Source organism: Artemia franciscana, chromosome 16 (assembly GCF_032884065.1).
Source record: "Artemia franciscana chromosome 16, ASM3288406v1, whole genome shotgun sequence".
Lineage (NCBI taxonomy): Eukaryota > Metazoa > Arthropoda > Branchiopoda > Anostraca > Artemiidae > Artemia > Artemia franciscana.
The window spans coordinates 31,127,232-31,154,825 of record NC_088878.1 but is presented as its reverse complement, the minus strand read 5'-3'; the positions used below and the strand labels follow the sequence as shown (position 1 = coordinate 31,154,825).

Here is a 27,594-nt window from a genome sequence, read left to right as displayed (position 1 = left end):
TAAAGAATTAATTACATGTCATTAAAGTTACAACAATACTACAATAATATGTTAGTTACAATTAAATTTTGTAATTAATTAAGATTAATTTTCCATATTTTTATATTTGATATTTAAGTTTTCTTAAAAATTTAACAGATAAACGTAATTCAGTGCAATACTATTAAAACAAGCATTAGATAAATATTAATAAAAATTAATTAATAAATAATGAATAATATAACACGGAAACTAAATGAATGTTAATATTAATAATAATTTTAATAAATGAAATTGGATTTAATCCAAAAACATTAATTCTACGACCAATTCTTCAAGATTTATGCTTTCGTTCAAATTTCATCCACCTCTTGTTAGGATCGGGATGAAACTTAGTGGTAAAAAAAAATCACAAGTCCTAAATACATGATTGACATAACTGGAACGGATTCGCACTCTTAGGGGTAGTTAGGGGGGGGGTTAATTCTGAAAAATAAAAAAATGCAGTATATTTAACTTACGAATGGGTGATCGGATCTCAATGAAATTTGATATTTAGGAGGATATTGTTTCTTAGAGCTCTTACTTTAAATCCCGACCGGATCTGGTGACATTGGGGGGGGGGGAAGCCTAAAACTTGGAAAACACTTAGAGTGGAGAGATGGGGATGAAACTTGGTGGGGAAAATAAGCAAAAGTCCTAAATACATGATTGACATAACCGGAACGGATCCGCTCTCTTTGGGGGGGGGGGGGGTAATTCTGAAAAATTAGAAAAAATGAGGTATTTTTAACTTACGAACGGGCGATCAGATCTCAATGAAACTTTATATTTAGAAGGATATTGTGTCTCAGAGCTCTTATTTCAAATCCCGACTGGATCTGGTGAAATTGGGGGGGGGGGGTTGGAAGGGGGAAACCTAAAACTTGGAAAACACTTAGAGTGGAGGGATCGGGATGAGACTTGGTGGGAAAAATAAGCACAAGTCCTAGATATATGATTGACATAACCGGAACGGATCCGCTCTCTTTCGGGTAGTTGGGAGGGGGGGAGGTTTCAAAAATTAGAAAAAATAAGGTATTTTTAACTTACGAACAGGTGATCGGATCTCAATGAAATTTGATATTTAGAAGGATATCGTCTCAAAGCTATTATTTTAAATTCCGACCGGATCTGGTGACATTGGGGGGATTTTGGGGTGGGGGAACCTAAAATCATAGAAAACGCTTAGATTAGAGGGATCGGGATGAAACTTGGTGGGAAAAATAAGCAAAAGTCTTAGATACGTGATTTACATAATTAGGATGGATCCGCTCTATTGGGGGGGGGGTTAATTCTGAAAAATTAGAAAAAATGACGTATTTTTAACTTACGAAGGAGTGATCAGATCTTCATGAAACTTCATATTTAGAAGGATCTCGTAACTCAGATCTCTTATTTTAAATCTCAACCGGATCCAGCGTAATTGGTGGGGGTAGTTGGGGGGACCGGGAATCTTAGAGAATACTTAAAGTGATGAGATCAGGACGAAACTCGATGGGAAGAATAAAATCCTGTCTAAGATACGTGAATGAAATAACCGGACCGGATCTGCTCTCTTTGGTGGAGTTGGAGGGGGGGTAATTTTGAAAATTGAGGTATTTGTAACTTACGAAAGGGTTACCAGATCCTAATGAAATTTGATATTTAAAGGGATCTTGTGCTTTAAAGCAATAGTCTTAAATTCCGACCAGAACCTGTGACATTGAGGGGAGTTGGAGGGGGAACCGGAATTCTTGGAAAACGTGAAAATTGGGGTATTTTTATCTTACGAATAGGTGATCGGATTTCAAAGAAATTTGATATTTAGAAGGAATTCATGTCTCAGAGCTCTTATTTTAAATCCCGACCAGATCTTTGACATTGGGGGGAGTTGAAAGGGGAAATCTTGGAAAACAGTTGGAGTGCAGTAATCAGTATGAAGCTTGGTGGATAGAATAAGCAAATGTCCTTGAAACGTGATTAACGGAACCGAGTTGGGAACAGGGGTTCAGTGATTTGGCGAGTCAGGTGCTTCTGGACGTGCTAGGACGATGAAAATAGACAGGCGTGTCAGGGACCTGCACAAATTGACTTTATAAATCCGCTTTCCCAGATTCTACCATCTGGGGGGCCAAGGGAAGAGGAAAAATCAGAAAAAATTAAGTATTTACAACTTACGAATGGGTGATCTGATCTTAATGAATTTTGATACTTAGAAGGACATCGTGACTCAGAGCTCTTATTTTAAATCCTGACCGGCATTAAGCCTCTTGTTTTCCTTTTAAATCAATCTATTTATTCATAGAATTTTGTTAGAGCTCATACCATATGATCTCTTGGCTCTTAGCTCTTCTTGCCTCGTCGCAAGTGCCATGTTAGCTCTTAGCTCTTGTTGGTTAATATTTTTAATTTAGGATGTCTTTAGAAATGTTTATGTAGTTAAACGCTACGCGTTAGCAAAATTTAATTTTTTTTTTCCTTGCGTAGTGATTTGTATCTGTAATAGTTTATATTTTGTTTATTATGTAAATAAAGGTGAAAAAAGTAGATTCTAAGGAAAGGACCAAACAAAACGATAGATATGTCGCCTTTATAAAGTTAGGTGTTTCAGGACTAAAGTAAAAGAAAATAATTAAAAGAGTAAAGATAAAAACTAAAATAACCTATCATAAAATCTAAAACTAAAAGCAATAAAATATAAGGACAAAATAATATCTATATATAGAATTAATGCTACCACTATACACCACAGAATATGAACAATGACGAGTAACTTGTGAACACATAAAAACGGCTGAAAGTTTTTTTTCTTCTATATTAAGCGCTGAAGACACCTAATTTTATATGGATGAAATATCTGTTGGGTAGTTTGTCTTTTCCTTTCCTTCTACTGGCCGCAGACCCGTTGTTTTGTTTTTCTATCTATGTTTGCCTTAGCTGGCCAGTTCGGCTTTATATCTTTTATTAAATAAATTGGATAGTAACTACCCGAAAGATATCTTTGCCAGCGTTGCCTTTTTAAAAAGTTGAAGTGGTAATAGCTACACAGATGACCAAGTTTGACCATGAAAATAAATCAAGAACTTTATTGACAAAACTAGCTTTGAGTTTTTACTTCAGAGTTTCTCGGTTGTTTTAGGATAGTTAAGAGTCTTGTTTGTATTCGTTTTTTAAAAGCCACCGGGTTAATATAAAATACGACTGATTATTTTTCAGACCACCTAGATTATAACTAAGATTTTCTACTGTGATACATTCTAATAGCTTTTACAAAATAATCACCTTTCCACCACGCCATCATTAAGCAATAGGAGAGGGAAAAAACGAACATTTTATTTACAGAATATCAAATGACGCTAACCTTCTTTCACTGCGGGGGAGGTCATCAAGTAAGTGATACAAGCTGCTCCAGTGCCATGTCCCATCACGGTTACTGAGCTGTGATCCCCTCCAAATTCTCCAATATTTTCTTGTAACCAATGTAAAGCCGCTATCTGGTCCATTAGACCGAAGTTAGATATTGATCTTGCAAACGGATCTGAGTAGGGATTCAAAAATCCTGAAAAAAAATAAGGTGAGTAAATAACCATTTCATGGACAAGACTTTCTTTAATATCTAATTACGCTACGTAGGCTATAGAATATGAATAGGAAAAGTACTTATATATTCCAAGTATTATAGCCAGTAGTATCCACAAAACTGGCATAATTTTCATCCTTAATTTTCCTAATTTTAGTGACGCCCCGAATTTTCACTATTAAACCATTTTCAATTTAAATATTATTCAGAAACAAATCAGTGGCTGTTTCGGACTAAATAGCTGTAAAACAATTGAAAGTTGTCACGGCTTCTTTTTCTTTCGAAAACGTAACTGAACTTCACTTCAAAAGTAATATGAATAATATAAATAGAAAGGCTTTCTACTTTAATGCCTTTAGTGTTATATGTTATATCCATATTTTAACGAATATTTTAAAATTTGGAAAGTAGGTTTATTCAAAAGTGAATAATGCTTATTATACTTATTAGCCATTCTATGAACCGTTCTCATGGTTTCACATTTTAGTTTTTTTTTTTAATAGGATATATAAATTTCACAGCTCCGAATATTCTTAAGAGACCCATGAAACTGTCCCTAGATAGAGAAACCTATCATAATTTGACTTTAGTATCCAAAGTAGAAATAGCTTTCCTAGTAAGAAGACCTTTAAATGCAGAAGTAAATCGGAAATATTAAAGAAATTTAGAAAAACAGCAAAAATTTAGTAGCACATGTTTGGTAATTACATGGGAAATTATATGTTTGAAAATTCAGTGGGGATGTCTGCAGGTAATTATTTCAAATATGAAATGTCCATTACTTAACTTCAAAAACTATCAAGGCACTCAGAATAAGCGTCTTGAAACCCTATTGAAGCCTATTGAAACCTACATAAGTGAACTTTGGTTTCACTTGAGACTTTTCTACAAAATTGAAGACAAAAATTTATTAGGACCCAAAACACAAAGATGGCAAGACTAGAGGCAGACTGGTAATATATTGTTCAACTTTTGGGTATTATAAGTTAGAAAGGGGCAAGTAGTGCACCTCCCAATAATTTATTGGACCACACGACTACTACTTCTAACTTACTGCATCACCAAGACACCGGAGGCCAATACAGCTACGCTTCACCTCCATCCCAATATGCTCAAAGCCTCCCTCTTTACTCTCTCCCAAGAAGTTTCCATTTCCCTTAAACTTTTCCTTAAGGTATCCTCCCATCCTATTAGGAGCAAGCCTGATTTTTAATTGGTCCAGAAGTATGGTTGACAATGACAATTTTTGGCAATCTTTCATTCGTCATCTGCAGAACATGTCCTAGTCATCTCATTATTTCCATCATTATAGCTCTAGAAAGAAGGATTGAGCCAAATATATACAGCTTACTCTTCGAAACACTGCCAGTCTGTTGGGAACCCAAAACAACGTGTAGTCAATTTCTCTAGAAAATATCTAGCAAATTCTTCTCCATTTTTCGGAGGGCTCTCGCTTCAGAACAATACTTGACCACTATCATCTCTTGGGCTTTCAATGTTCTAATCTTGTTTCTCAGACTTATATTCCTATTCTTCCTAACTTTATTCAACTGGGAAAACACCCTGGGCCTTGGCTATTCTACTTTTAAAATCTTCGCTTCAACCATCGTCTTTACTAATAATACTACCTAAGTAAATAGAGCTAAGCACTTGACGGATCATCTCATTACTCAGCATCACCTCTTCATATTCACTTTATTCCCAGTCCTAGCGACTAAGTCTTCTCGGCATTATTTTTCAAAACTATTATTTCACCCTGGACTTGCAAAACCTCTAAAAGTTCATTCATAATGCTAGCCTTTTCATCTAAAATGCTTAAGTCATCAGTATAATCTGAGTCCTGGAGAGTTTTACATCTCTATTTGATTCCCCGTTCTCCAATCGCCTTTTCTGTGCTCCTTAGGGCAAAATCCATCAAATGATTCGTATGAATGGAGATGGAACGCAACCTTTCACGCTGATCGCGCTGATCACGCTGATACAATCTAACAAATAAAAACACAGAGAAAACGGTTATAATATTTTGAAACAAAAGAGTGTAGCTACAAGGGATGCAAGTTGTGAACTTTCCCGACTGCTTACATTTAGCATAGGTTATTAAGAATTATATAGATGTTTTTAGGGAGGGTTTCTTCTGGTTGAGTGGGCGGGGGGTTATGGATGGAGTCACGTAGTAGGACTTTTCTAATGAGCAATTTTTAATGGGGAAGGGAATTTTTCATGTATGGGGTGCTAGATTTCCCAGCATTATTTAAAAGCCGATCAGAAACTATATAAAAAAAAGGCTTTTTCGACTGAAAGTAAGGAGCAGTATTAAAAGTTAAAACAAACAGAAATTATTATGTATATGATGGGGTTCACGGCTTCATCAATTACTCGCTCTTTACAATAAAGTTTGAATTTTGTTCCAATTCTTTGAGAATGACCCCTGAATCATAAAGTATGTTTATTTAGAATAAATAGCTCTTTTGAAAGTACTAAAAAAGACTTTAACGTTAAAAGTGGGGTATTAATGAGGGGGAAAACCCCCTCATATACGCAATAATTTCAGTTCATTTTAAGTTTTAATGTTGCTCCTTACTTTCAGTTGAAAAAACTTGTTTTTTATTTAATTTCTGATAGGTTTTTAAATAATGCTGGGAAATCTAGCACCCACTAAATGAAAATTTTTCTTCCCAATGAAAAATTCCTCCTTAGAAATATCCTCCCACGTAACTCATTCCAGTGACCCCCCCCCCCACCAGAAGAAATCCTCCCTGAAAACACTTGTAGAATTCTTAATAACCTATGCTATATATAAACAATGGGGAAAGTTCACAACTTGCACCCCTTCCCCCGGGGAATGTGGGGGATTAAGTCATCCTTCAAGGAATAGTTATTAGATTTTTTTAATATGCTTAACAAAAGCCTATCTCAAAATTTTGATCGGGTGACTTCGGGGAAAATGAGCGTGAGAGGAGGCCAAGTTGCCCTCCAAATTTTTTGGTCACTTAGCAAGGGTACAAGAACGTATCGATTCCTGGGTCAATACGATCACCCCTGGGAAAAAACGAAATAAACACTCATCCGTTATCTTTCTTCTGGCAAAAACCACAGAATTTTACATTTTTTTCCGATTTGAGCTTGAAACTTCTACAATGGGGTTCTCTGATACGTTGAATCTGATAGGCTGATAAAGAGCAAGGTATTGACGAGGGTGCAAGCCACCTCATGTAAGTAATAATATCTCTCCGCTTTAAATTTTAATGGTGCTTCCTACTTTCAGTTGAAAATAACTTATTTTTCTATTTAATTTCTCATAATTTTTTAATCGGAAATTCTGTTTCCCCATGAAAAATTCGTCCATGGAATGATACTCCCCCGTAACCCCTTCCTCCCGACCCACTCACCAGAAAAAATCCCCTCTGAAAACGTCTGTGTACTTCCCAATAACAAATCAAACAGTTCGTGCTAACGAACTGTAGTAAGGAGCGATCCGGCTCAATAGTAATCAAAACTCTAAAAAACGGAATTTTGTATGCAATAGCTACATCAAAAGAATTGCATTTTAATGCTGATTTTAAATATATAAGTTTAATCAAGTTTAGTCCTACCCATCAAAAGTTACGAGCCTGAGAAAATGTGCCTTGTTTTAGAAAATAGGAGGAAACACCCCCTAAAAGTCATAGAATCTTAACGAAAATCACACCATCAGATTCAGCGTATCAGAGAACCATACTAGAAAAGTTTCAAGCTCCTATCTACAAAAATGTGGAATTTTGTATTTTTTGCCAGAAGGCAGATCACGGATGCGTGTTAATTTGTTCGTTTGTTTTTTGTTTTTTTTCCAGGGGTGATCGTATCGACCCAGTGGTCCTAGAATGCTGCTAAAGGGCTCATTCTAACGGAAATAAAAATTTCTAGTGCCCTTTTTAAGTGACCAAAAAAATTGGAGGGTACCTAGGCCCCCTCCCACGCTAATCATTTTCTCAAAGTCATCGGATCAAAATTCTGAGATAGCCATTTTATTCAGCATAGTCGAAAAACCTTATAAATATGCCTTTGAGGACGACTTACTCCCCCACAGTCCCCATGGGAGGGGCTAAAAGTTACAAACTTTGACCTGTGCTTAAATATAGTAATGGCTATTGGGAAGTGTACAGACGTTTTCAGAGGGATTTTTGGTTGGGGGGAGTTGTTGAGAAGAGGGGGTTGGGTTAACTTTCCAAGGAGTAATTTGTCATGGGGGAAGAAAATTTCCATGAAGAGAGCGCATGATTTTCTATCATTATTTAAAAAAAAAAACAATAAAAAAAAATAAATATGAAAAAGTTTTTTCATTAAAACGAACAAAAATTACTACGCATATGAAGGGATTTGACCCCTCCTCAATACCTCACTCTTTACGCTAAAGTATTTTTAGTAATTTCAACTATTTATTCTACGGCGTTTGTGATTCAGGGGTCATTCTCAAGGAATTGGGACAAAACTTAAACTTTGTTGGTAAAGAGCGAGGTACTGCTGAGGGGGTAAAACCCCTCATATACGTAATAAAAACATAAGAATACAAAAGTTCGTTACGTAAGCTAATTCGTAAGTTACGTATATCTTTTACTAATAAAAACGTTTGTAAAAAATTATATGTTCTAGTTGCCTTTATAAGTAACCAAAAAACTGAGGGGGACGACTAGGCCTTCTCCACCGCTCCTTTTTTCCCAAAATCATTTGATCAAAACTATAAGAAAGCCATTTAGCTCAAAAAAATAAATATGCAAATTTCGTTTTAATTATTCATCTGCGGAGAGCCAAAATCAAAACATGCATTAATTCAAAAACGTACAGAAATTAAATAAGAAAAACAAGTTTTTTTAACTGAAAGTAAGGAGCGACATTAAAACTTAAAACGAACAGAAATTACTTCGTATATGAAAGGGGCTGGTCCCTCCTCAACGCCCCGCTCTTTACGCTAAAGTTTTTTACTGTTTTAAAAAGTAGAGTTGAGAGAAAGTGTCAAACTTTAGCGTAAAGAGCGGGGCGTTGAGGAGGGACCAGCCCCTTTCATATACGAAGTAATTACTGTTCGTTTTAAGTTTTAATGTCGCTCCTTACTTTCAGTTAAAAAAACTTGTTTTTTATTTGTACAAAACAGCAGTTTTACGCTTGGAAGATTATTTGACTTTATTTTTGCTCGTTCTTGGCTTAACGGAGCTGTTTGCTTTTCTTTGAAAAAACTTATTTTATGGAGAAGGTTTTTAAAATCAATTTCTCTTCGATTTTATTGACTTGCTCTCTTTCATAGAAATATAATATTGGATGTCTTTTTAGTTTTTTTCTTTAAGAATCCATAGTATGGGTTGCTATTTGTATGTTGAAGAGACTTTTTCAACAATTTTTTATCCTGACACAAACAGTCTTTATTTATTATATATAATTTTTTTTTTTTTAAAGAAACTCATTATCATCCCCGAATGGCTTCTATATATGCTCTTTGACAACCTGGATACACTTAAACTCTTATTATTTATTTAAATTGTAAAAGCAGAAGTAGTAGTAGTAGTATCCCCAAAAGTTTCAACTTAATACCCCCCGTTGTTCTCAATATAATGCTAAGGTATCTTAATGGCAGCCGTAACTACATTTCTTTTTGATTTATTTTCAAGCAATATTTAGTTTTAAAGCATAATGGGCCAATTGCATATTTGTGGGGGGTTAACATGCTTAATATCCCTAAAACATAGTGGCTGGACCTTTATAGTATACTGAACAAAATGGCTGTCTCAAAATTTTGACTGCCTGCGTTTGAAAAATGAATAAGCTTGAGAGAAAGGCTGCTTTCCCTTTAATCTCTTATTACTCTTCGAAATTGCATCTTGACTTTTAGTTTTGAATTAAATTAGCTCCTTTAAAAGTTTCAATGATATTTCTACCAATTATAGAATGGTGCTGCCTATTATATTGCTTATCTGACCTTTTGAGAACCTGCATGCATACAGTTTTTTCCTTTAATTGAAATTCCCAAACGTTCCTTAAAAGTTTTATCCTGTAGCGTCAATACCTGTAGCGTCATTGGTTACATTAAATGTAGTGGTAGTATATATATATATATATATATATATATATATATATATATATATATATATATATATATATATATATATATATATATATATATATATAATTACAGTGCCTTCTGGCTAGTTCAACATCCCCCATAACTTATCCTTAAAGGTCTAAATTAATAATATAAGTTGTTCTTCAGATATTGCTTTGTCACCTTTTCGAAATTCCACATGCTCATTTTTTTCTTATCCAGTTCGACATCCATCTAAATATTCTTGAAAGTTTCACCTTAATATCCTTAGCTTGCGCGGTAGCAATAGTTGTAGCAGCATTAGTACTAGTATGCACATAGCACCTTTGGATTCTTCAACATCCCCTTCAACACACGCTGAATCTTTCAGCTTAATACATACCACCAACCGTTCCTGACGCATGTCTGATGCGTCCGCTTGACAACTTTTTCCGTATAGTGTGTTTCAAATCAGTTCCATAAAGTTTCTATTCATCCCAAAATTTTCGTCTTAATATCCTTAGTTTTAATATTAGTAGTAGTAGCTGTACAATAATTGTAGTAACCTAAGTTTTAGTACAGTAGTAGTAAAAGAATTAGTAATAATAGTAACAATAGCAGTAGTATGAGTAGAAGCAGTAGCATTACGATGCAAATATTTTCTTTTGGTTAGTTCAACATTCCTCACAACAAGCCTTGTTAGTTTCAACTTCATACACCTAGCTATTCCTAAGCTATTACTGTTACATCCTTTCGACAACCTGCATAAGGTCTGCTTTCGTGATTCAGTCACCTCCCCCCTCAAAATTCCTTGATAATTTCATACCCTTAGGCAGTTGTAATAGTAGATACAGTAGTAGTATTGACAGTACTAGTAATAGTATTGAATAGCTGTAGTACTACTAGCAGCAGTAGTATTAACCTATTGCCTTTTGGTCAGTTGAACATCTCTCTCATTAGGTTCTGGAAATTTCAAATTAATATAATTAGCCATTGCCATGACATTGCTGATATGTCCTTTTGATAATTTGTATATTCATATACTTCTTGAAATTTGCATCTCAACGCTCTTAGCCCTATAAGTAGTTGCAATTGAAGTAGCAGTAGTAAATGTAGAAGTAAAAGTAGTAGGAGCAGTAGTATGTACATATTGCGTTTTGGTGAAAATATATTCCTTTTTAAGTATTCTCCGAAAGGTCCAATTTAATACCGAAATCAATTCTTGAGATATGCCATTTTGACAATGTGCGTGTATATAGTGTCTTTAGATTTAGTTCAAATTTCCTCTTAATACTGTAAATGGAGTATGGTGGTAGCAGTAGTGGTGGTAGCTGTGATAGTGTTGAGAGCATGCAAATACGACCTTTTTGATCATCTCCCATATCATTTTCTGAATTTTTCAAATTAATATACTGATTTATTCCTGTGTTGTACCCTTTTGAGATTCCGTATACACATAACGTGTTTTTTTTTAGTTTAACACTCCCCTCAAAATTCTCTGAAAGGCTCACCTGAATACCCTTCGTCTTCTTGGGAAGTAAAGTTCAAACATGCATACCTTTCTCAATAAGATATACACTGTGTAAACATTGAACGACTTGTCTAACTTGCAGCCATTGTCCTACGGACTGTAGGAAGGTTGACATTCCCAATACAGGACGTTTCAACAATGCTGAAGAAAATAGATCTATTAAACCTTTGAGGGGGAGCGGGGGCAGACGTCCTTCCATTGACTTTTGACTCTTCAAAAGGGCGCTAAAACTTCTGACTTCCAATAAAATGAGCTGCATCCGATCCAAATTTTATGCAACTACCCCTTCCCTGGGCATACCTTACAATCCTTGCCCATGGGCTCTGGGGGATTGTGTTCACCCTAAGGACATTGTTACATGATTTTTTGTCTATTGGTAACAAAACGGCTATCTCAAAATCTTAACTGAGTGTGTTGTGGGAAAAGAGGATTTCCGGGAGGGGGTCTAGCTGCTCTCCATCATGTTTGACTATTAAAAGAAACTAGAACTATACAGTTCAAATCAAATGAGCCTCTTCTGTTCATTTGTTTGGTAGTCAATTTGACGGTGTTTGCGCTCTTTAGTGGACGAGTTATGGTGGTTGAGTAGAAGGTAGTTTAGTTGTGTGCTCACTACTTTTCTTTGGCTGGGTCTTCAGCAGATTGTCACTGGTGGGTAGTCGATTGCTATTTTCTTTTTTGTATTTTGTTTGGTTTTCGTTTTTTCTTTTCTTTCTCCCTGCACTGCTGGCTTTAAAGGTTTGTGAGGAGTATTTGATATTGGTCGTTTGGTTTATGCAGACTATCAGTATCATGTGTATATTTGTTGTATATTTTTTGGAATAAAAAGAATGATCTCGCCTTAATTGTAATCTATTCTAAATTAAAAGAACTGCTTCGGCTTTCCTAATTTGTTCATTTTAAATTTTAGGTTATAAAAGTAGACTATTTTGTCCTATCGTAGCTGATTTAATGTCTTATACTCGGATGGAACATATCCTATTCTACATAGTTCTCTATAATGTTCAGTAGTTTGACCAATTCCGTCTTACGCCTTAGAGACCGAGTCAGAATTTTAAGAATGTTCTTTTTCTCTTTATAAGGAATAAGGGGGGGGGTTAAGATGATTTAGAATTTGTTGGGAAGACAGGATTTTTGGCCAATTGATAGTATATTTTAAAGAATAAGATGAACTATTTTTTTAGGGACGGAGAGGAGGAGCGTGTGTAGCTGCGTAAGCCTCAGACGGCTTGGTACTTCAGTGAGTTGTTAGTAGTAATAGTAGCATTTTATAATTCAAGATTCTATGTGTTCGAAATAGCAACATGAATAAATTGCGTTTTTAACCAAGCGGAGAAGGGAAGTTCTAGATTTGGAACGTTACATTTTCCAGTGTACCTTCAATATAAACACGTTCTATTTTGTTTATTTTGAATATAAGTTGAGGTTCACAATAAAATTCCATTTTTGTCTATGTCTTAAATTCAAGATATAAAAAAATATTTCCATTGTTAAGTAGGTAAAACACTGATGCTCAGACATTTGGATAATTATAAACATACGTTATTTATTTGTTTCTTAGCCCGTAATATATTTTATCAAAAGCAATGTCTAGTGTTGTCAGTAGAGAAAAGCCACAAGCCTTCAGTGTTTATTTTATTGTTATTTTTTTTTTGGCCTCGGAGACGCATCAGCTGGGGCCACCCCCATTAACCTCAGAGAAAACTCATAGGGGAGGCGTTGCCATAGAAACTTCAGAGTAGGCTTATTTGATTGAACATTGAAGATTCTATTGCCCTTTTTTAAGTGTAAAAAGTGATTGGAGGGCTAGACAATGTTTGGGGTCTTAAGATAGCTATTTGTTCAAAATAGTCTAAAGCTCCAATAGTTATGCCTTAAGGGATGACGTAACACCAAGAGGTCTTTGATAAGGCCTGTAAATAATGCCATTTGACACTTGTTTATACATATGTTTATAATAAACAATAGGGTCTTGCGAAATGCTAAAAGAACAGGTCAGAATATTAAGTTAAAACTTTCATTAAATGTTGAGGGAGACGTTGAAATAAACCAAAAGACACAATGCACATCCAGGCTGTCAAAAGTACGTATCTGAAGTATTTTAGAAATAGCTAAAGAAATTCAGTTGAACTTTTAAGAGAATATTGAGGGGGTATTATATTAAACCAAAATACATTGAGCGTATTCAGGTTTTCAAAAGGTTGTATCTGAATACCTGAGTAACAACTAAGGGTATTAAGTTGAAACTTTCAAGGAATGCCGAGGGATGTTAGATTTGATGAAATTTAATTTGATGAAACGTCAGTATAGGCATAAAGATTGTCAAAAAGTCTTCTCTGGAATATCCAGGAGCAGCTAAGGGTCTTAGCTCGACACTTATAAGGAATATTTAGAAAGATGTTGTACCAAATCAATAGATACTATGTGTACCAAGGTTCTGAAAATGGTGAGTCTGAAATATCTGAAGAACAACTAAGTGTATTGGGTTCAATGGTGAACTTAATACAGGGAATGGTGAGGGGAATGGTGAAATAAACCATAAGATACTATGAGCATCCAAGTTGTCAAAATGATGTACTTGGAATATCTCAGGGATGGCTGATAGCATTAAATTGAAAATTACAGGTAATATTGTTGGAAATAATTATCTAAATCAAAAGATATAATATAGATCCAGATAGTCAAAACGGTGCATCTGAAATATCACAGGAATGAAGGAGGGTATCAGATTTTCAGAGAATCGTGAGGGAATGTTGAACAGAATAATGTATCAAAGTTGCCATAAGAGCACTTTTACAATACCTCAGGAAGAACTAAATGTATTAACTTAAAGCCTGCATTGAATGTTGAGGGGATTATGAAATAAATCAAAAGATACTATTCAGTTTGTTAAAGTGGTGTATCTTAAATATTTAAGCTAAGGCTAAGAGTATCAACTGAATGAAAGCCTATTATCATAAGAAAATATAAGACAAGGAGATATAAACTTCTGTAAAAATTTCAGCTTAAATCGACAAGAAATCAATTTCAATGAATAATCAAAGACCAAAACGAACAAGTTTTAAATTAAATAATCACATCAAATACGAGAATAGTATGAAGGAAAAGTAAGAAAAAGAAATCCTGCAACTGTAAAAACTAAAATGAATAATAAGTTGAACTTAAAACAAAAAGGTATTTGGAATATCTCAGGGATGACTAACAGTATTAAATTGAAAATTACAGGGAGTATTGATGGAAATAACGAAAGAAATCAACAGACAAAGTGGATCTACATAGTCAGAACGATGTATCTGAAATATCACAGTAATGAAGGGGGTTATCAGATTTTCAGGGAATTGCAAGGGGAATGTTGAACTGAATAATGTATCAAGGTTGCCAAAAGATCACTTTTACAATATCTCAGGAAGAACTAAATGTATTAAATTAAAGCCTGCATTGAATGTTGAGGGGATGATGAAATAAATCAAAAGATACTATGCGTGTCCAGTTTGTAAAAATGGTGTATCTTAATATTTAAGATTAGGCTAAGAGCATAAAACTGAATGAAAGCCGATTATCAAAAGAAAATATAAGACAAGCAGATAAAAATTTCTGTAACAATTTCAGCTTAAACTGACCAGAAATTAATTTCAATGAATAAGCAAAGACCAAAACAAACAAATTTTAAAATATATAATCACATCAAACACAAGAATATTATGAACAAAAATATGAACAAAAAAAATCCCACAACAGTAAAAACTAAAATGAATAATGAGTTAAAGTTAAAACAAAGACAAGTTAATTAAGACAGGATTAGGGTTATGACCCCTTCCTTTGGCCTGCTGAAAGCTATTACGTCATTTGTACTTTACTGGAAACTAATTTTGCTTTAAAATTTTTCTTTTATAATCATGCCAATGAAAAACGCCCCGCTCTTTACGCTAAAGTTTCTTACTGTTCTAAAAAGTAGAGTTAAGAGAAAGAGTCAAACTTTAGCGTAAAGAGCGGGGCGTTGAGGAGGAAAAGCCTCTTTCATATACGGAGTAATTTCTGTTCATTTTAAGTTTTAATGTTGCTCCTTACTTTCATTTAAAAAAACTTGTTTTTTATTTAAATAATACAAAAGTCCATAGGATGTCTAGTCAAGGAAAGTAGCCCTACTCCTTTTAGCAATAATTTATGTCCATTTTAATTTTGACTTCATTATTCGTTTTAGTACGTGCTGGTTTTTGGATTTGTTTATTCATCTATACCCTTGTCTATTATCTTTGTGTTTGATGTGATTATTTATTTTAATTTCTGTTTGTTTTGGGTTGCATTTTGTCACTGATAGTAATTTCTGGTTCTTTTGAGTTTTAATTATCATAGAACTTTATTTCTGCTTACCATAAAAGTTCATATAGCACTTTTACTTTTCTTTGAAAAACGTATCTTTCGGAAAACTAAGCTAATTAGATTTATCACCCGACTAAATGAATATGATAACTGATTTCGTTTTTTAATACTGTCTTTGTCAGATTCGAGAATTAAAACTATTAGAATTTAAATGTTTTAAGGTTTTAAAACATAAATCCTAACAGTCAAATACAGTTTTCTAAGGTTTATAGTTTAGAAGTTTCAAAATCATGAAGACTTTCCTAAAGCTTCGAATTTGCGTTAGTGTTGTTTCTTTTGAACCGTCAAGATAAGGAAGCATGACTAATTTGTTAGATTTGATGAAGCGTTTCATCTTAAATAATTTAAAGTTAATAAATTGTTGAATCTCAAACACACCCACATTTAAGTAGGAAAATTACGCCTTCCAGCGCTATTTGCTACCATTAGTTTCTGAAATGTTATTTTTAATATTTTTTGAACACTTTTTTTTTCATAACAAATTTTACACACATAACTACCAAAAACTGCATAAATGTATTGAAGTCTTCTTTGTTAAAAATTTTAAGTTTTCACTAGAAAAAGTTTCTACTTAATAAGATCAAACAATCATCAATCAATCAATCAACAATCAATCATTTTCACTGTGCTTGGTTCCTCAAAGTTGCCACCGTTTTTGTTTTTAGCGGCAAGAAAACTTAATTTTTAAATCGGTTCAAAATGGAAAAAGCAATTTCAAAATCTGAGATGTTATTGGCTACATGAATTCAAATTCTCCAGTTTTCACTTGCTACATTGCTTTATCGTGAAATAAGTGTGACAGAAATTCTCTTTTAAGGGAGGCTGTAATTTTTCTTATGCATATTTAAATTTTTTTGATAATAAATTTTTTTAATTATTATTTATTTATTATTATTATTTATTTAACAAATTAAATGAGTAATTTATGCATATTTTATTTTAGCATAACGCAGCATCTATGTAATATCCCCCTAAAACAAAAACACTTCTTTGATTTTTTATATTAAAGAGGGAAATAATTGTGAGACGAGATAGAAACTCAAAAAATGTTTTTTTTGAAAAAATTTTTTTACGTCTTACATCTATTTTAGTGGCGTTTCTTTACGGTTTGGCTTTTGTTGTTGCTTTTTTCAGGTCCCTTTTCTTAGTTTTGCACTGAAGACGGTGAAGCGACCAAAATATTTGCATTGTGTTTTCATTTTCCCTGGCTTTAAATATTCTTGTTTTTTCTTCTTTTGGAGTTTTAAAGAAATCTGATTACGCACTATTTGATCTAATTGAAAAACTAAGACTTTCAGGTCCCTAAAAGAACAGCTAGGTCACTTACTCGTACTTTCTGCTGAGTCTAAATTGGGTCTGGAAACTTCGTCTGTTTGTGTCCTAACAGCAGGAATAGAGGGATAAGAAATGAGGAAGCCATTACTTGCTGAGTCAAAAGGCTTTATCTGGTCCACAACACAACGGAAGAATGGAGGAGCCATTTCCTATAGCTCCCTTATTTTGACCACTTGGCTCATTTGTGATTTGGCTTAGATAATGGGTAGAACTAAGGATTTGTTAAAATTTTAAGATCAAAACTGTTTATTTCTGCGTTTCTTCTGTTACTTTATGTGCACCAATTATAAGTTGGAACAACTTTGTAACATTGGAATCACAAATGATATTTTGATTTAAGCTAAAACTGTGAAGAAGACAGCCAAGGACTTTCAAGACATTGCAGGTTGAAAGTCCTAAAAACAAATATTTTCTGCCCTGAATAGATATGTTTAACTTACTTCTGCCCTAGGATGGAGGATAGAATATTTATCCACATGGGAAATGAATCATTTTTTTATAATTCTGAAAAAGTTAAGCCAGATTTGCCTCTCACAGAGACCATCTGTCTTGGCTTTATTTCTAATTAGCTATTGCTCTCAAGTTTTATTCACTGATTTTAATTCGACATGCTCTTGGATGGAGGATAGACTATCATATGAAAACCTTAGGAAACATAGAAATCTATTTTATTTTTACAACCAATCATCAGGGTGACCAAGATCAATTAGTGTTTTAGAAGGAAAAATCAATTAATAACATACCTAAGACACCAAGTCTATAATTGAGGGTAACCACAACAACTCGCCCCACACTTGCCAACACTGATCCGTCAAACAAGTTACCAGAGCCCCAGCTATAAGATTCACCGTGAATATACACTATTACAGGATAATTCGCTTTTTGTGATTCTGTTCCTCCTGTTCGAACACCCGCTGCTGCAAAAAAATAATCTGTAAATTATAATAGGCAAAAAACAACTTTTACCAATGAAAATAAATAAAAATGATAAAACTGAAAAAGAACAGAAATCACCCTGTGCAATATATATATATAGTTTGATATTAAAATATGATACATGATTTATTTACAAGGGTAAGAAGACCAGTTAGAAAAATAGAATATTGAAAAAAGTTAGTAATATACTTAATAAATGGTTAGTAAATGCAGTGTATATGGAGGTGATGCAAGACAGAAGGAGGGTTCATGGGATTTCTAGGCGAGACCAATTTTAAATAGTGTTTTTGGTTGGCAGGTGTTGGTAATGAAAGGAGCGGAATAGAACGGGAGATTGGAGATGTAGCAAAACTTATAAAGGATGTCTTGATAAATCAGTAGTTTCAGAATTGGCAATTTGGAGTCGCAGGCTCTGTGTCCCTCAGAGTTTACCGGCAGTGGAAAGAGGTTTGAGGACTTGCATCTTATGGGGGTGAAACTCATTTAGGTGTTGCAACACCCAGAGTAGCTCTTTGACTTCGTAAGTGAGATCAGTTTTACATACTTGTTGGTTATCAGGTATATGGAGGGAACGGATGGGAATTAGGGGATCGGTACCGTTTCTGTTTTTGTCTAAAACAGAAACACGGAAAAAAAAACTCTGTTTCATTTTTTCCATTTCTTTTTACGAAAAACAGGGCCTGTTTTTATTAAAAAAAAACGGCCGTTTTAACAGATATTTCGTTTTTTTCCTGGCACTGCAAGATGTATACAAGCAATTTCACTTAACTCAGGGTAATTGTACAAGGATTCAGTCCAAAATTCTAGCGGCTTAGAATTATTTTCGCCATTTTTGTCTCTCGCTCAAGAAGACTGGAACCATCTCCTCTTATACCTAGAGAGTTTTGGCTGCTAAGCTGGCAGTGCTTATATAGCTAGCATCTTGACTTGATGAGTTCACACGAGGCCTAGTTGTGTCGAGAAAAAAAAACTGTCGTCTTCTTCTGCGGTCGGCGATGCATTTTTGTTAGTCTCTGTCTTGATAGGAAGGACGTCAATTGGGAAGGGGTAGAACTGGAATTGAGCGAGTTTTTCTGTACTTCTCTTCTAAGAAGGAATCTGCTGGAGAAGAGAGGAGATGGCATCACGAGCTGAATATCTGTTTATGTTGCTCATATTTTTCCTGAATTTCAGAGTAAAAATAACCAGCTCTTGTGTACAGTAGAATATCCAGCCTAATCTCTTCAATGCCATTGTCTCCTTTAATCAGGCCGAGAAAGTCTTTCAGTAGTATAAGCTTTATATCTATTTACTCTCTTTAAAGAAGCACCTGTATATTTTTTTCCATAATTTTTTTTTTGAAAATTGAAACCCTGGGATTTCCTTGCCTGAAAAAAAAACGATCTAGATAAGTTATGAGTTTGATAAAATTCTTTTAAAGTTTTATATAAGTTCGTGTGAGTGAGACGATATTTATATGCGTTTCAAGAGCATAAATCGCTCCCCGTCCTCAGTGTTGGTAATATCCTTGAGGCATGAAAAATTACACCAGATGAAAAATAACCCTCAACAGCTAAAGAAAAAGGCAGGGAACAAGAAAAACCAAAAATAACAATAAATTGCAAAGGAAAAGCAAAGGCAAAAGAATTTTGCACAATGAAGATTACAAACAAAACGGGACTACAGCCAGTAGAGAAAAGATAAAAAACCAAAACGACGTGAGACTTTTGCCTATTTAAAGCGAGGCGTCTTCAGTGCAGAACAAAACAAAGATTAAAAAACTGAAATAAACTAAACACACGAAAAACCACCACCGATATCAATAAACTATTAATATGAAGTGAGTAACTCATAAGTGAGTAACTCAGTACTGATTTATTACTTGTTACAAGAAGCAACAAGTCAACAAGCAACAAGCCAATCAAACTGCAAAGATTTGTTAACTGATTTGTCCACCTTTTGGCAAAATTACTGCCTCATACCAAGTTTTACCAAAACCAAGCCATTGGGTAAACAGTGTTTTTTGGAGTAAAATAGGGGTTCACACCCTCAGATTGAAAATAATTTGCTTGATTTCGTTGAAAGCAAAATGTAACTATGCCCAACTTTTAAATTAAAAAGGTGAAAAGTCCTGTTTTTCAGGGAAAAATCTGAAATTTACATTAATTAAGGCAGTTGCTCTAGTGGTGTTTTGTTCAAGCCCTCCGTAAAGGCATATTTATTTTGGATCGGTAAAAATAATTTTGTCTGACCGTAGTATATGAGAAGGCACCCAGGGAGATGTAGGGAGAGGGGTCACTGGCCTAATTTCTAACTAAAATCATCTAAATGAAAATTCCTTTAGACATTTCACCTTTGGAAAGATGCGACAGGTTAACATTTTCTATTGAGATGAGTCTATGAAGGCTGGGTATATTTAGAAATATGCAGGATTTACCCTTAGGTAAAACCTCCACCTTTACCTTTCTACAATAGTATTAAGGAAAAGGTGACACGCTAATACTTTTTAATCAGATGTATGTGAAGTATCAGCCAATTGAAAAATAGGAATCCCTTACCCTAGGGGCTATATGAATTATGACCCCCCCCCCCTCTTGGAGGCAATTTTTCGAACTTTTAATCATTCCGAGTGTATAGAATATCTAAAACTTTTCATCCAAAGCCTTAGTGAGTCCCGAAAATTGAGGATAAAAACGTGGGGAGGCCGGTCTTGACCCCCCCCCCATAAAACTGACTTTAAGACTTAAATTTGATAGTGTAAATACCCTCCCTACGACTTTCATTGATCCCCATCAATTCAATCCGCAGAACCAAATTTCCTTTTGAACCAACAAAAATGGAATTAAAACTAAAATTTTGATTGTATAAATGTATTGCCCTTCCGAGGTCTTACGACTGACGTTTTTGTAAATAAACCAGAAGAAAACCATAGAAGACGGATTGTTCTTTATTTGGTCAACGCTAGTGCGAAAGCCCCTAACTTATAAACTTTAGTATTAGGTGAGGACCAGGAGCTGTCAGATCTAGTAGTGTGGGCTAATATAGGATTTGAAATCCTATATTTTCTACTCTTCAAAATTAAGTTAAAAAATTTTGTAGCAACACCTTGTTTACAATTTTAATTTCTTTGTTCCTTTTCTTTTCAATATTTTTAATATCAATAAGGCGAAGTTCTGGATTTATCAGCATAAGAAAAAACTATATCACTAAACCGAACGGTTACCGAAAAGTTAAGAATACGAAAGGAATCAGTAAAAAAAAAAAAAAAAAAAAAAAAAAAATCTAAAAAAGAAAGAACTAACGAGCGAGAGAATTGGTTAATCGCCTCACTTTTACTGAAAGTAAAAATGAAGGCCTTTCTAAGGACTGGAAAGAAGAAAATTTATCCCACCAAAAACAAGGTCTTTCCTTAATTCAATAAGGATTCATTCGACCAGAAAAGACACTGCAGCTCAGTAATGACTTCAGAAGACAACCAATCAAGACAATAGACTCAATGGAAGCCGGCATTTCTGGAGCGAAGGCTTATCACTATCAGCGATAGCGGTCTGAAAATGACATGAATAGAGATAGATCTTAGCCATAAGCAATGTTATCTCTACTTAAAGGGATGAACGTACTTCTTTGTATCTAGGGGATATAGGAAGAAAGAAGTACTTTGTATTAATGGACCTAATGGAAGATGAAATAGACAATGGGATCCATCCTCCACAATGATCAATTACTCAAAAACATGCATTAGCAAGTCGTTTTCAAAAGCTAAGGAAACGCAATTTGACACCGTTGTTTTCAAATTCTAGATTTTTTCCAAATCTAGTTCTAAATCTGTATTACATTTTTATTTCTATGCTTATTTTTTTTATTTATTATCTATTATATATCTATTATCTGTGTATACCTATTATAACTTATCTATAGTCTGTTATATATTTATCATCCATTTCTATATCTAATTTTACATCTCTATAATTTTATACCTCTTCTTCTTATGTGCTCACATTAATATAAAAGAACGCCGATTCGGAGTCAAATCAGTAAAACTAGTCTTACACATATGAATCTAAGAGCGGTTTGAAAATCCAAGTTTGTTGATAATTTCTATTCAAATTTTGGGGAAGAGAGGTACTTCAAAAAACAAAAGGATTTTAATATACTTTCCCTTAAGTACAACTTGGAACGTGAAAAGTACATAAAGGATACAAAAGGGAAGTTTTTTTCGTTTTTTAATTTGTTCTTATGTCTCCTATGTCAACTGTTAACCCCAATTTATGTAAGTAAGTAAATGTGTTTCTTTTTTCTCCTTTTTAAACCAATTCCATTATTTTATGTTGTGCTAATAGATAAATTTTTGATATTTTCCCCTGTAACCTTTCAAATCTTTCAGCCCTGCACTGATTTGTTGTCTTACAGGATTCTTTTCTTGTTGGAAATGAATTAATTCTTCATCCTTTTACCATCAGCTTTCGTATATGTCACCCCTGACCTTCGCTGTGTATGCTGCCATGAAACTCATGTCTTGTTTAGTAATTTTAGACAATTTGTAAAAATTAGAGAAATAAATAGATTGTAAGAAGAAAGATTTAGATAAGCTAGAGGCATTGGTGCATCCAATATTTTTTTTTTTTTTTTTGGGGGGGGGGGCATTTTTATTCGGGAGGGGGAGGGTGCTGATTACGCAATAGAACTCCAAAAACGTACCCAAAACTTGTTTATTTGCATTTTGATACGTTTTTACGAGTCAGACAAAAATATTTTCTGGGGAGGGGATTCAAATTAACTAAACACCTCCCTGGATACAGACTTGGGTAGACGAGTATAGAAAAAAAAAACAGCAACAGTTCTCGATTAGCCAGTAAGTGTGAATATAGATAACTTCAAAGACCACACTGCCTTTCCATGACGAAAGTAAAACAGCCCAAAATAGGGATGAAACCTTTTAATTGACAGTGAACAGATATAAAATTATTTAACTGGATATTTCGAACATATATACAGTGTTCATCATCAGCAGCAAAACCAAAAGACATGAAAGAGACAAGATTTCATGTCTTTTTGTTTTACTGCTGATGATGAACACTGTATATGTGTTCGAAATATCCAGTTAAATAATTTTATATTTGTTCACTGTCAATTAAAAGGTTTCATCCCTATTTTGAACTGTTTTACTGAAGTATGAATATGAACTTATAGGAGAGCTTATCAAAATACTTGCAACACAACATGTTCCAAAATCGAGGTGTCGCTTTGACGATTTAGATCCAACAGTTCACGGTAAACAACTGTAGGTAAAGAGTGATCTGGCTCAATAGTAACTGAAACTCTAAAAAAACTGAATTTTGACAACAATGTATGCATCGAAAGAATTGGATTTTATGCTGATCTAAAATATGTAAATTTCATCAAGTTTAGTCTTACCCATCAAAAGTTAAGAGCCTGAGAAGATGTGCCTTATTTGAGAAGAATCGGGTAAACACCCCCTAAAATCTATAGAATCTGAATAAAAATCACACCCTCAGGTTCGGTGTATTAGAAAACCCAAATGTAGAGGTTAAAACCTCCTATCTGCAAAAACGTGGAATCTTGTGTTTTTTTCAAAAGAAAAATCAGGGATGTGTCTTTATTTTATTTTTTTCCCAGGGATGATCGTATCGATCCAGTGGTCCTAAGAATATTGTGAGAGGCCTCGTTAGAACGGAAACTAAAAGTTTTAGTGTCCATTTTAAGTGACTGGAAAAATTGGAGGTCAACTGCTCATTTTTTCCCAAAGTCACCTGATCAAAATTTTGAGATAGCCATTATGTCCTACATAGTCAAAAATCCAATAGCTATGTCTTTGAGAATGACTTAATCCCCCAAATATCCCAGGGGAAGGGCTGCAAGTTATGAACTTTGCCCATTGTTTACATGTAGTATCGGTTATTGGGTAGCATAGATAAGTTTTCAGGAGGGATTTTTTTCTGGTGGCGGTGTCGGGAGGAAGGGATTACGTGGATATTTTCATGGAGGATGTTTTCAAGGGGGAAGGAACATTTCTATAAAAGGGGCACAAGATTACCTAGCATCATTTAAAAAAGATCAGAAATTAAATAAAAAACTAATTTTTTCTTGAAAGTAACTGAAAGTAAGGAGTAACGTTAAAACTTAAAACGAACAGAAATTATTACGTATATGAGAGAGCTTCACCCCTAATCCATACCTCGCTCTCAACGCTAAAGTTTTATTGTACTTTCAAAAGAGCTATCTATTCTAATTAGACGGCCTTTGTGACTCAGGTTTCATTCTTTAAGAAATAGAACAAAATTCAAACTTTAGCGTAAATAGCGAGGTATTGACTAGGGAGCGAACCCCATCATATACTTAAGAATTTCTGTTTGTTTTAAGTTTTAATGTTGATCCTTACATTCAGTTGAAAAAACAACTTCAAATAGTTGGGAAGGAAGAATTTTGGTGAGGATACTTAGGATGAAAATTCATAAAGCTATGGAGGATGAAACACAAGATTTCAAGGTTTTAGACACACGGCATCTGATAGGAGCTTTTTCTGTGGATTTCGATTACTTTTTCAGCTGATAGAATGAAGTTGTATTACATGAAAGATAACAGAGTTGCCAGTGCCAGGGTTTATGTTCCCTGTGAAAGTTTTGGGCCTTTTATGTTTCTGCCGTCTGAAAATTCTAGTTTTGCAAAGTAAGAAGTCAATTTTGGTATTATTTCAAAACTGAGATTGAGGTTCATTTTGAAATTTACCAGAACAACGTTTTGAAATTTTCTTAGGCTTTTCATTGGTTTATAAATGTAATGACCATGGCAATTCTTACTGAGAAAAATTCTCCATCTTTAAGTAAATTTCAATTATCCTTTAATATAAAGTTTATTTAATATCATAATTTTGGTTTAATAAATGGCTAGATGGATGATGTAAAGGGTGGATATATCCTTTAGTTACAGAGCACAACACACTCCGTGTGCTACACTTGCTGTGACCACAACTAAATTGTCTTGAAAATAGTCCTGGTTGAACTTCGTTGAAATAAGGATCCTAGGGTTGTTTTTAAAAAGTTTTTAAAAACATTATTAGTAATAATTCTCACATTTAATGTAAGTTTATATATATTTTTCTCGTGTTGTGCTGGAGATGGCCCTTGGAATCAAGGGCCGAAATATCCAACTGAATTGAATTCTGCTGTCTTGAAAAAAAATTTCCCTATTACTTCTACTTTGTCTTTGTTTAAATTGTCTTGGGCTTCTACGCTATTTGATATTCGCCTATGAGAATGATATTTGCCTGTATCTATTATATCAATAAGTTTTATTAAACATAAATGTTCTAACAAAAAATCAATTACACACCAAAAAAATGTTTAGAACAATTAGAGACTTCTTGGTGGATTACGATTCCTCCTGCCATGTAACGCATAAAATTAAAAATCCAGTATCTCTTGTTTAATGAAGGAAATAGTATTTTATCTACTATACAAGACGTAGAAATTTCTTTTTCACAAGAGTGGTAATGGATTCTGAAAATGACTGAACTTTGAAACAAGCTATTGTACCTGAGATAGAAAATTTTCAAATTTAGTATGACAAAAATATATTGTATTAATTAAAAAAAAATTTCCATAAATTTTGCTATATTTAATTTTAGATATCAAGTTTAATGATTGTTTATAAATTTGATTGTGTGTGTCATTTTTATACAATATCTTATTTTTGAGATTACCGAAAGTTTTCTGAACACATTCCAACCGAATAGGGAAATACATATTGAGATTAAAATCCTTCTGTCGATTCTCTTAATCCTGAATATATTCCGCCCTGCAGAAGACATCTTACCTTCAAAGGGAGTATAAATATTCAAATGAAGACAATCTTCTGATTGATGTCTTAAAAATGGTTGCATTTTCTTCAAGGTTTCTAATCTGCCTTTTGGCATCCGACTCAAAGCCGCTGTTTCATTTGATATATCTGGAAACTGCTGCGGGCAGACAGGCCCTAGTTTATCGGCAGTTCGCACATTCCGCCACGGTGGGGCTGTAACGGGTGGCATAAATCTCAATGTTCCAACTGGAGGAGAAGCATAGGGTATGCCAAGGAATGCCTCAACTGGTGCAAGATTCTTGTCTTTGAAGTTTATTTGTATACCTCGAACTACCCCTTTTCTTGTGGTTACTAAACGGGTACCTGGATATAAGCTCCATGAGCCGAAGGCTGAAGCACTGGAAATTATTGTGCAAAAAATAATCCAACATGTCTTCATTTTCATTTGTTTGTTCACTTTATCTATTTGGTAGAGCTTTCATATTTTTCAAGCTAAAATTACACCATGTACTTCAAACAGAACTTCCTTTCAGTTAGGGTATCTTTAAATTTAATATTAATTAATGAATTGCTATTTCTTTTGGATTAATTGTTCGGTAGTATCATCTTTTTCAGCGGGAGTCTCCTGGTTTAAATGATTGTATTATCCGCCAAAATATTATAGTAACAAATCCTCATTATCCGTTCTTGAAGATTAAATATATTCCAAAATAACTGCCTGATTCAAAACCGACTAGAACATCAATTTCATGTTCTAAGAAATCTCCTAGAAATTTCCATAACCTAACAGTAATTGTAACTGTAATTACTTTTACACTTTAAATCCGACACTTGTATTCTTTACTCAACACTAGCCCTCAATCTTTAACTGTGGGTAATAACCAAGAAACTAAAATCCCCGGGAAGAGATACTGCAAAATCTGCTCCGATTGGAAAAGGTGATATGCGCCCTTTCTGTTGCACCTCGAATAGCTCCGGAAAAGACAATATTGAAATGAATGACGGACCAATATAAAAAAAATAAACAAGAACATTTTCTAGAAGATAAAGCACAAATATACAAAAGAACTGAAGAAATAAGCACATTCTGATGTTAAGATTTGACACTTCAATAAAGGTTAAAGAGGCTAGCATTTCTTTTTTAAAGTCTGGGTTCGACTTTCCAAATTTCTTTCTCTCTCTCGTTTTGTGTAATCTGCTAGATTGATTATTTTATTTACTGATTTATTTTATTTTATTTGCTTTTTATTTGTATTTTATTTTGTTTATTTATTTATAGATTTTTATTTATTTATCCATGATAGATTTATGGTTTGCATCTCATCATTGAGAACGTTTTACTCTCCAGAAATATTATTTTTGTTATTTCCTTATCAGTTTAATTTTAAACAAAGACATAACTTAACGTAGTACTGTTTCCCTGCAAAAAGAATACTTCGCCTGCTTTAGTGTGCAGACAAACCTCGCAGACTTGGAGTCTACTCAGAACTTGTATGCTGAAATTATTACTCTGGCCTGAAAATATTTTGTGTGTGTCTGTTCTTTGATTCTTCTTTAAATATCCAAAAATACTTATTGAGCTTTTAGCTCTTTACTACAACTTAAAACAATCCTGACGGAAGCAAAGATCGAAGTTGAAATTTAAAAAGAACAAAAAATATTGCTTTGTAGTTTATACTTGTGATGCATTCCTATATTTGCAGAATTTTTAAAAGCTGGAGCTTCACTAGAAACACAAAACCAACATAACAAATAGTTTTAGGAGCAGATAAGTCCTCAAGTAACTTTCAGGAAATAATAGACTAATTTTATAAAAGTTTTTAACAAATATAAAAAAATGGCCCAAAATATCGAATGGTGTAAAAGTGTTGTTGATCTGAAAAATTTAAAAATAGATTGAAAAAAATGAGTCATATCATGTATGGTCCTTAATTGCTCTTAAGGTCAGATTTTTTTTCGTCTGTTGGTTTAAGGTAATTTTTGTGT

The 27,594-nt window shown here is 33.9% G+C and overlaps 1 protein-coding gene across 1 annotated transcript in view; it reads right to left on the bottom strand.

Moving 5' to 3' along the window:
* LOC136037338 (neuroligin-1-like) overlaps nucleotides 1–26,499 on the bottom strand; it is a 228,532-nt gene extending 202,033 nt beyond the window's left edge. The window contains exons 1-3 of the mRNA XM_065720009.1: nucleotides 25,624–26,499; nucleotides 17,619–17,792; nucleotides 3,362–3,559 (exon numbers count right to left, since the gene is read on the bottom strand). Of these exons, the coding sequence (XP_065576081.1) occupies nucleotides 3,362–3,559; nucleotides 17,619–17,792; nucleotides 25,624–26,053 (802 nt within the window). The 5' untranslated portion in view covers nucleotides 26,054–26,499. The remainder of the gene's footprint in view (nucleotides 1–3,361; nucleotides 3,560–17,618; nucleotides 17,793–25,623) is intronic.
* Between the last annotated feature and the right edge of the window lie 1,095 nt (nucleotides 26,500–27,594).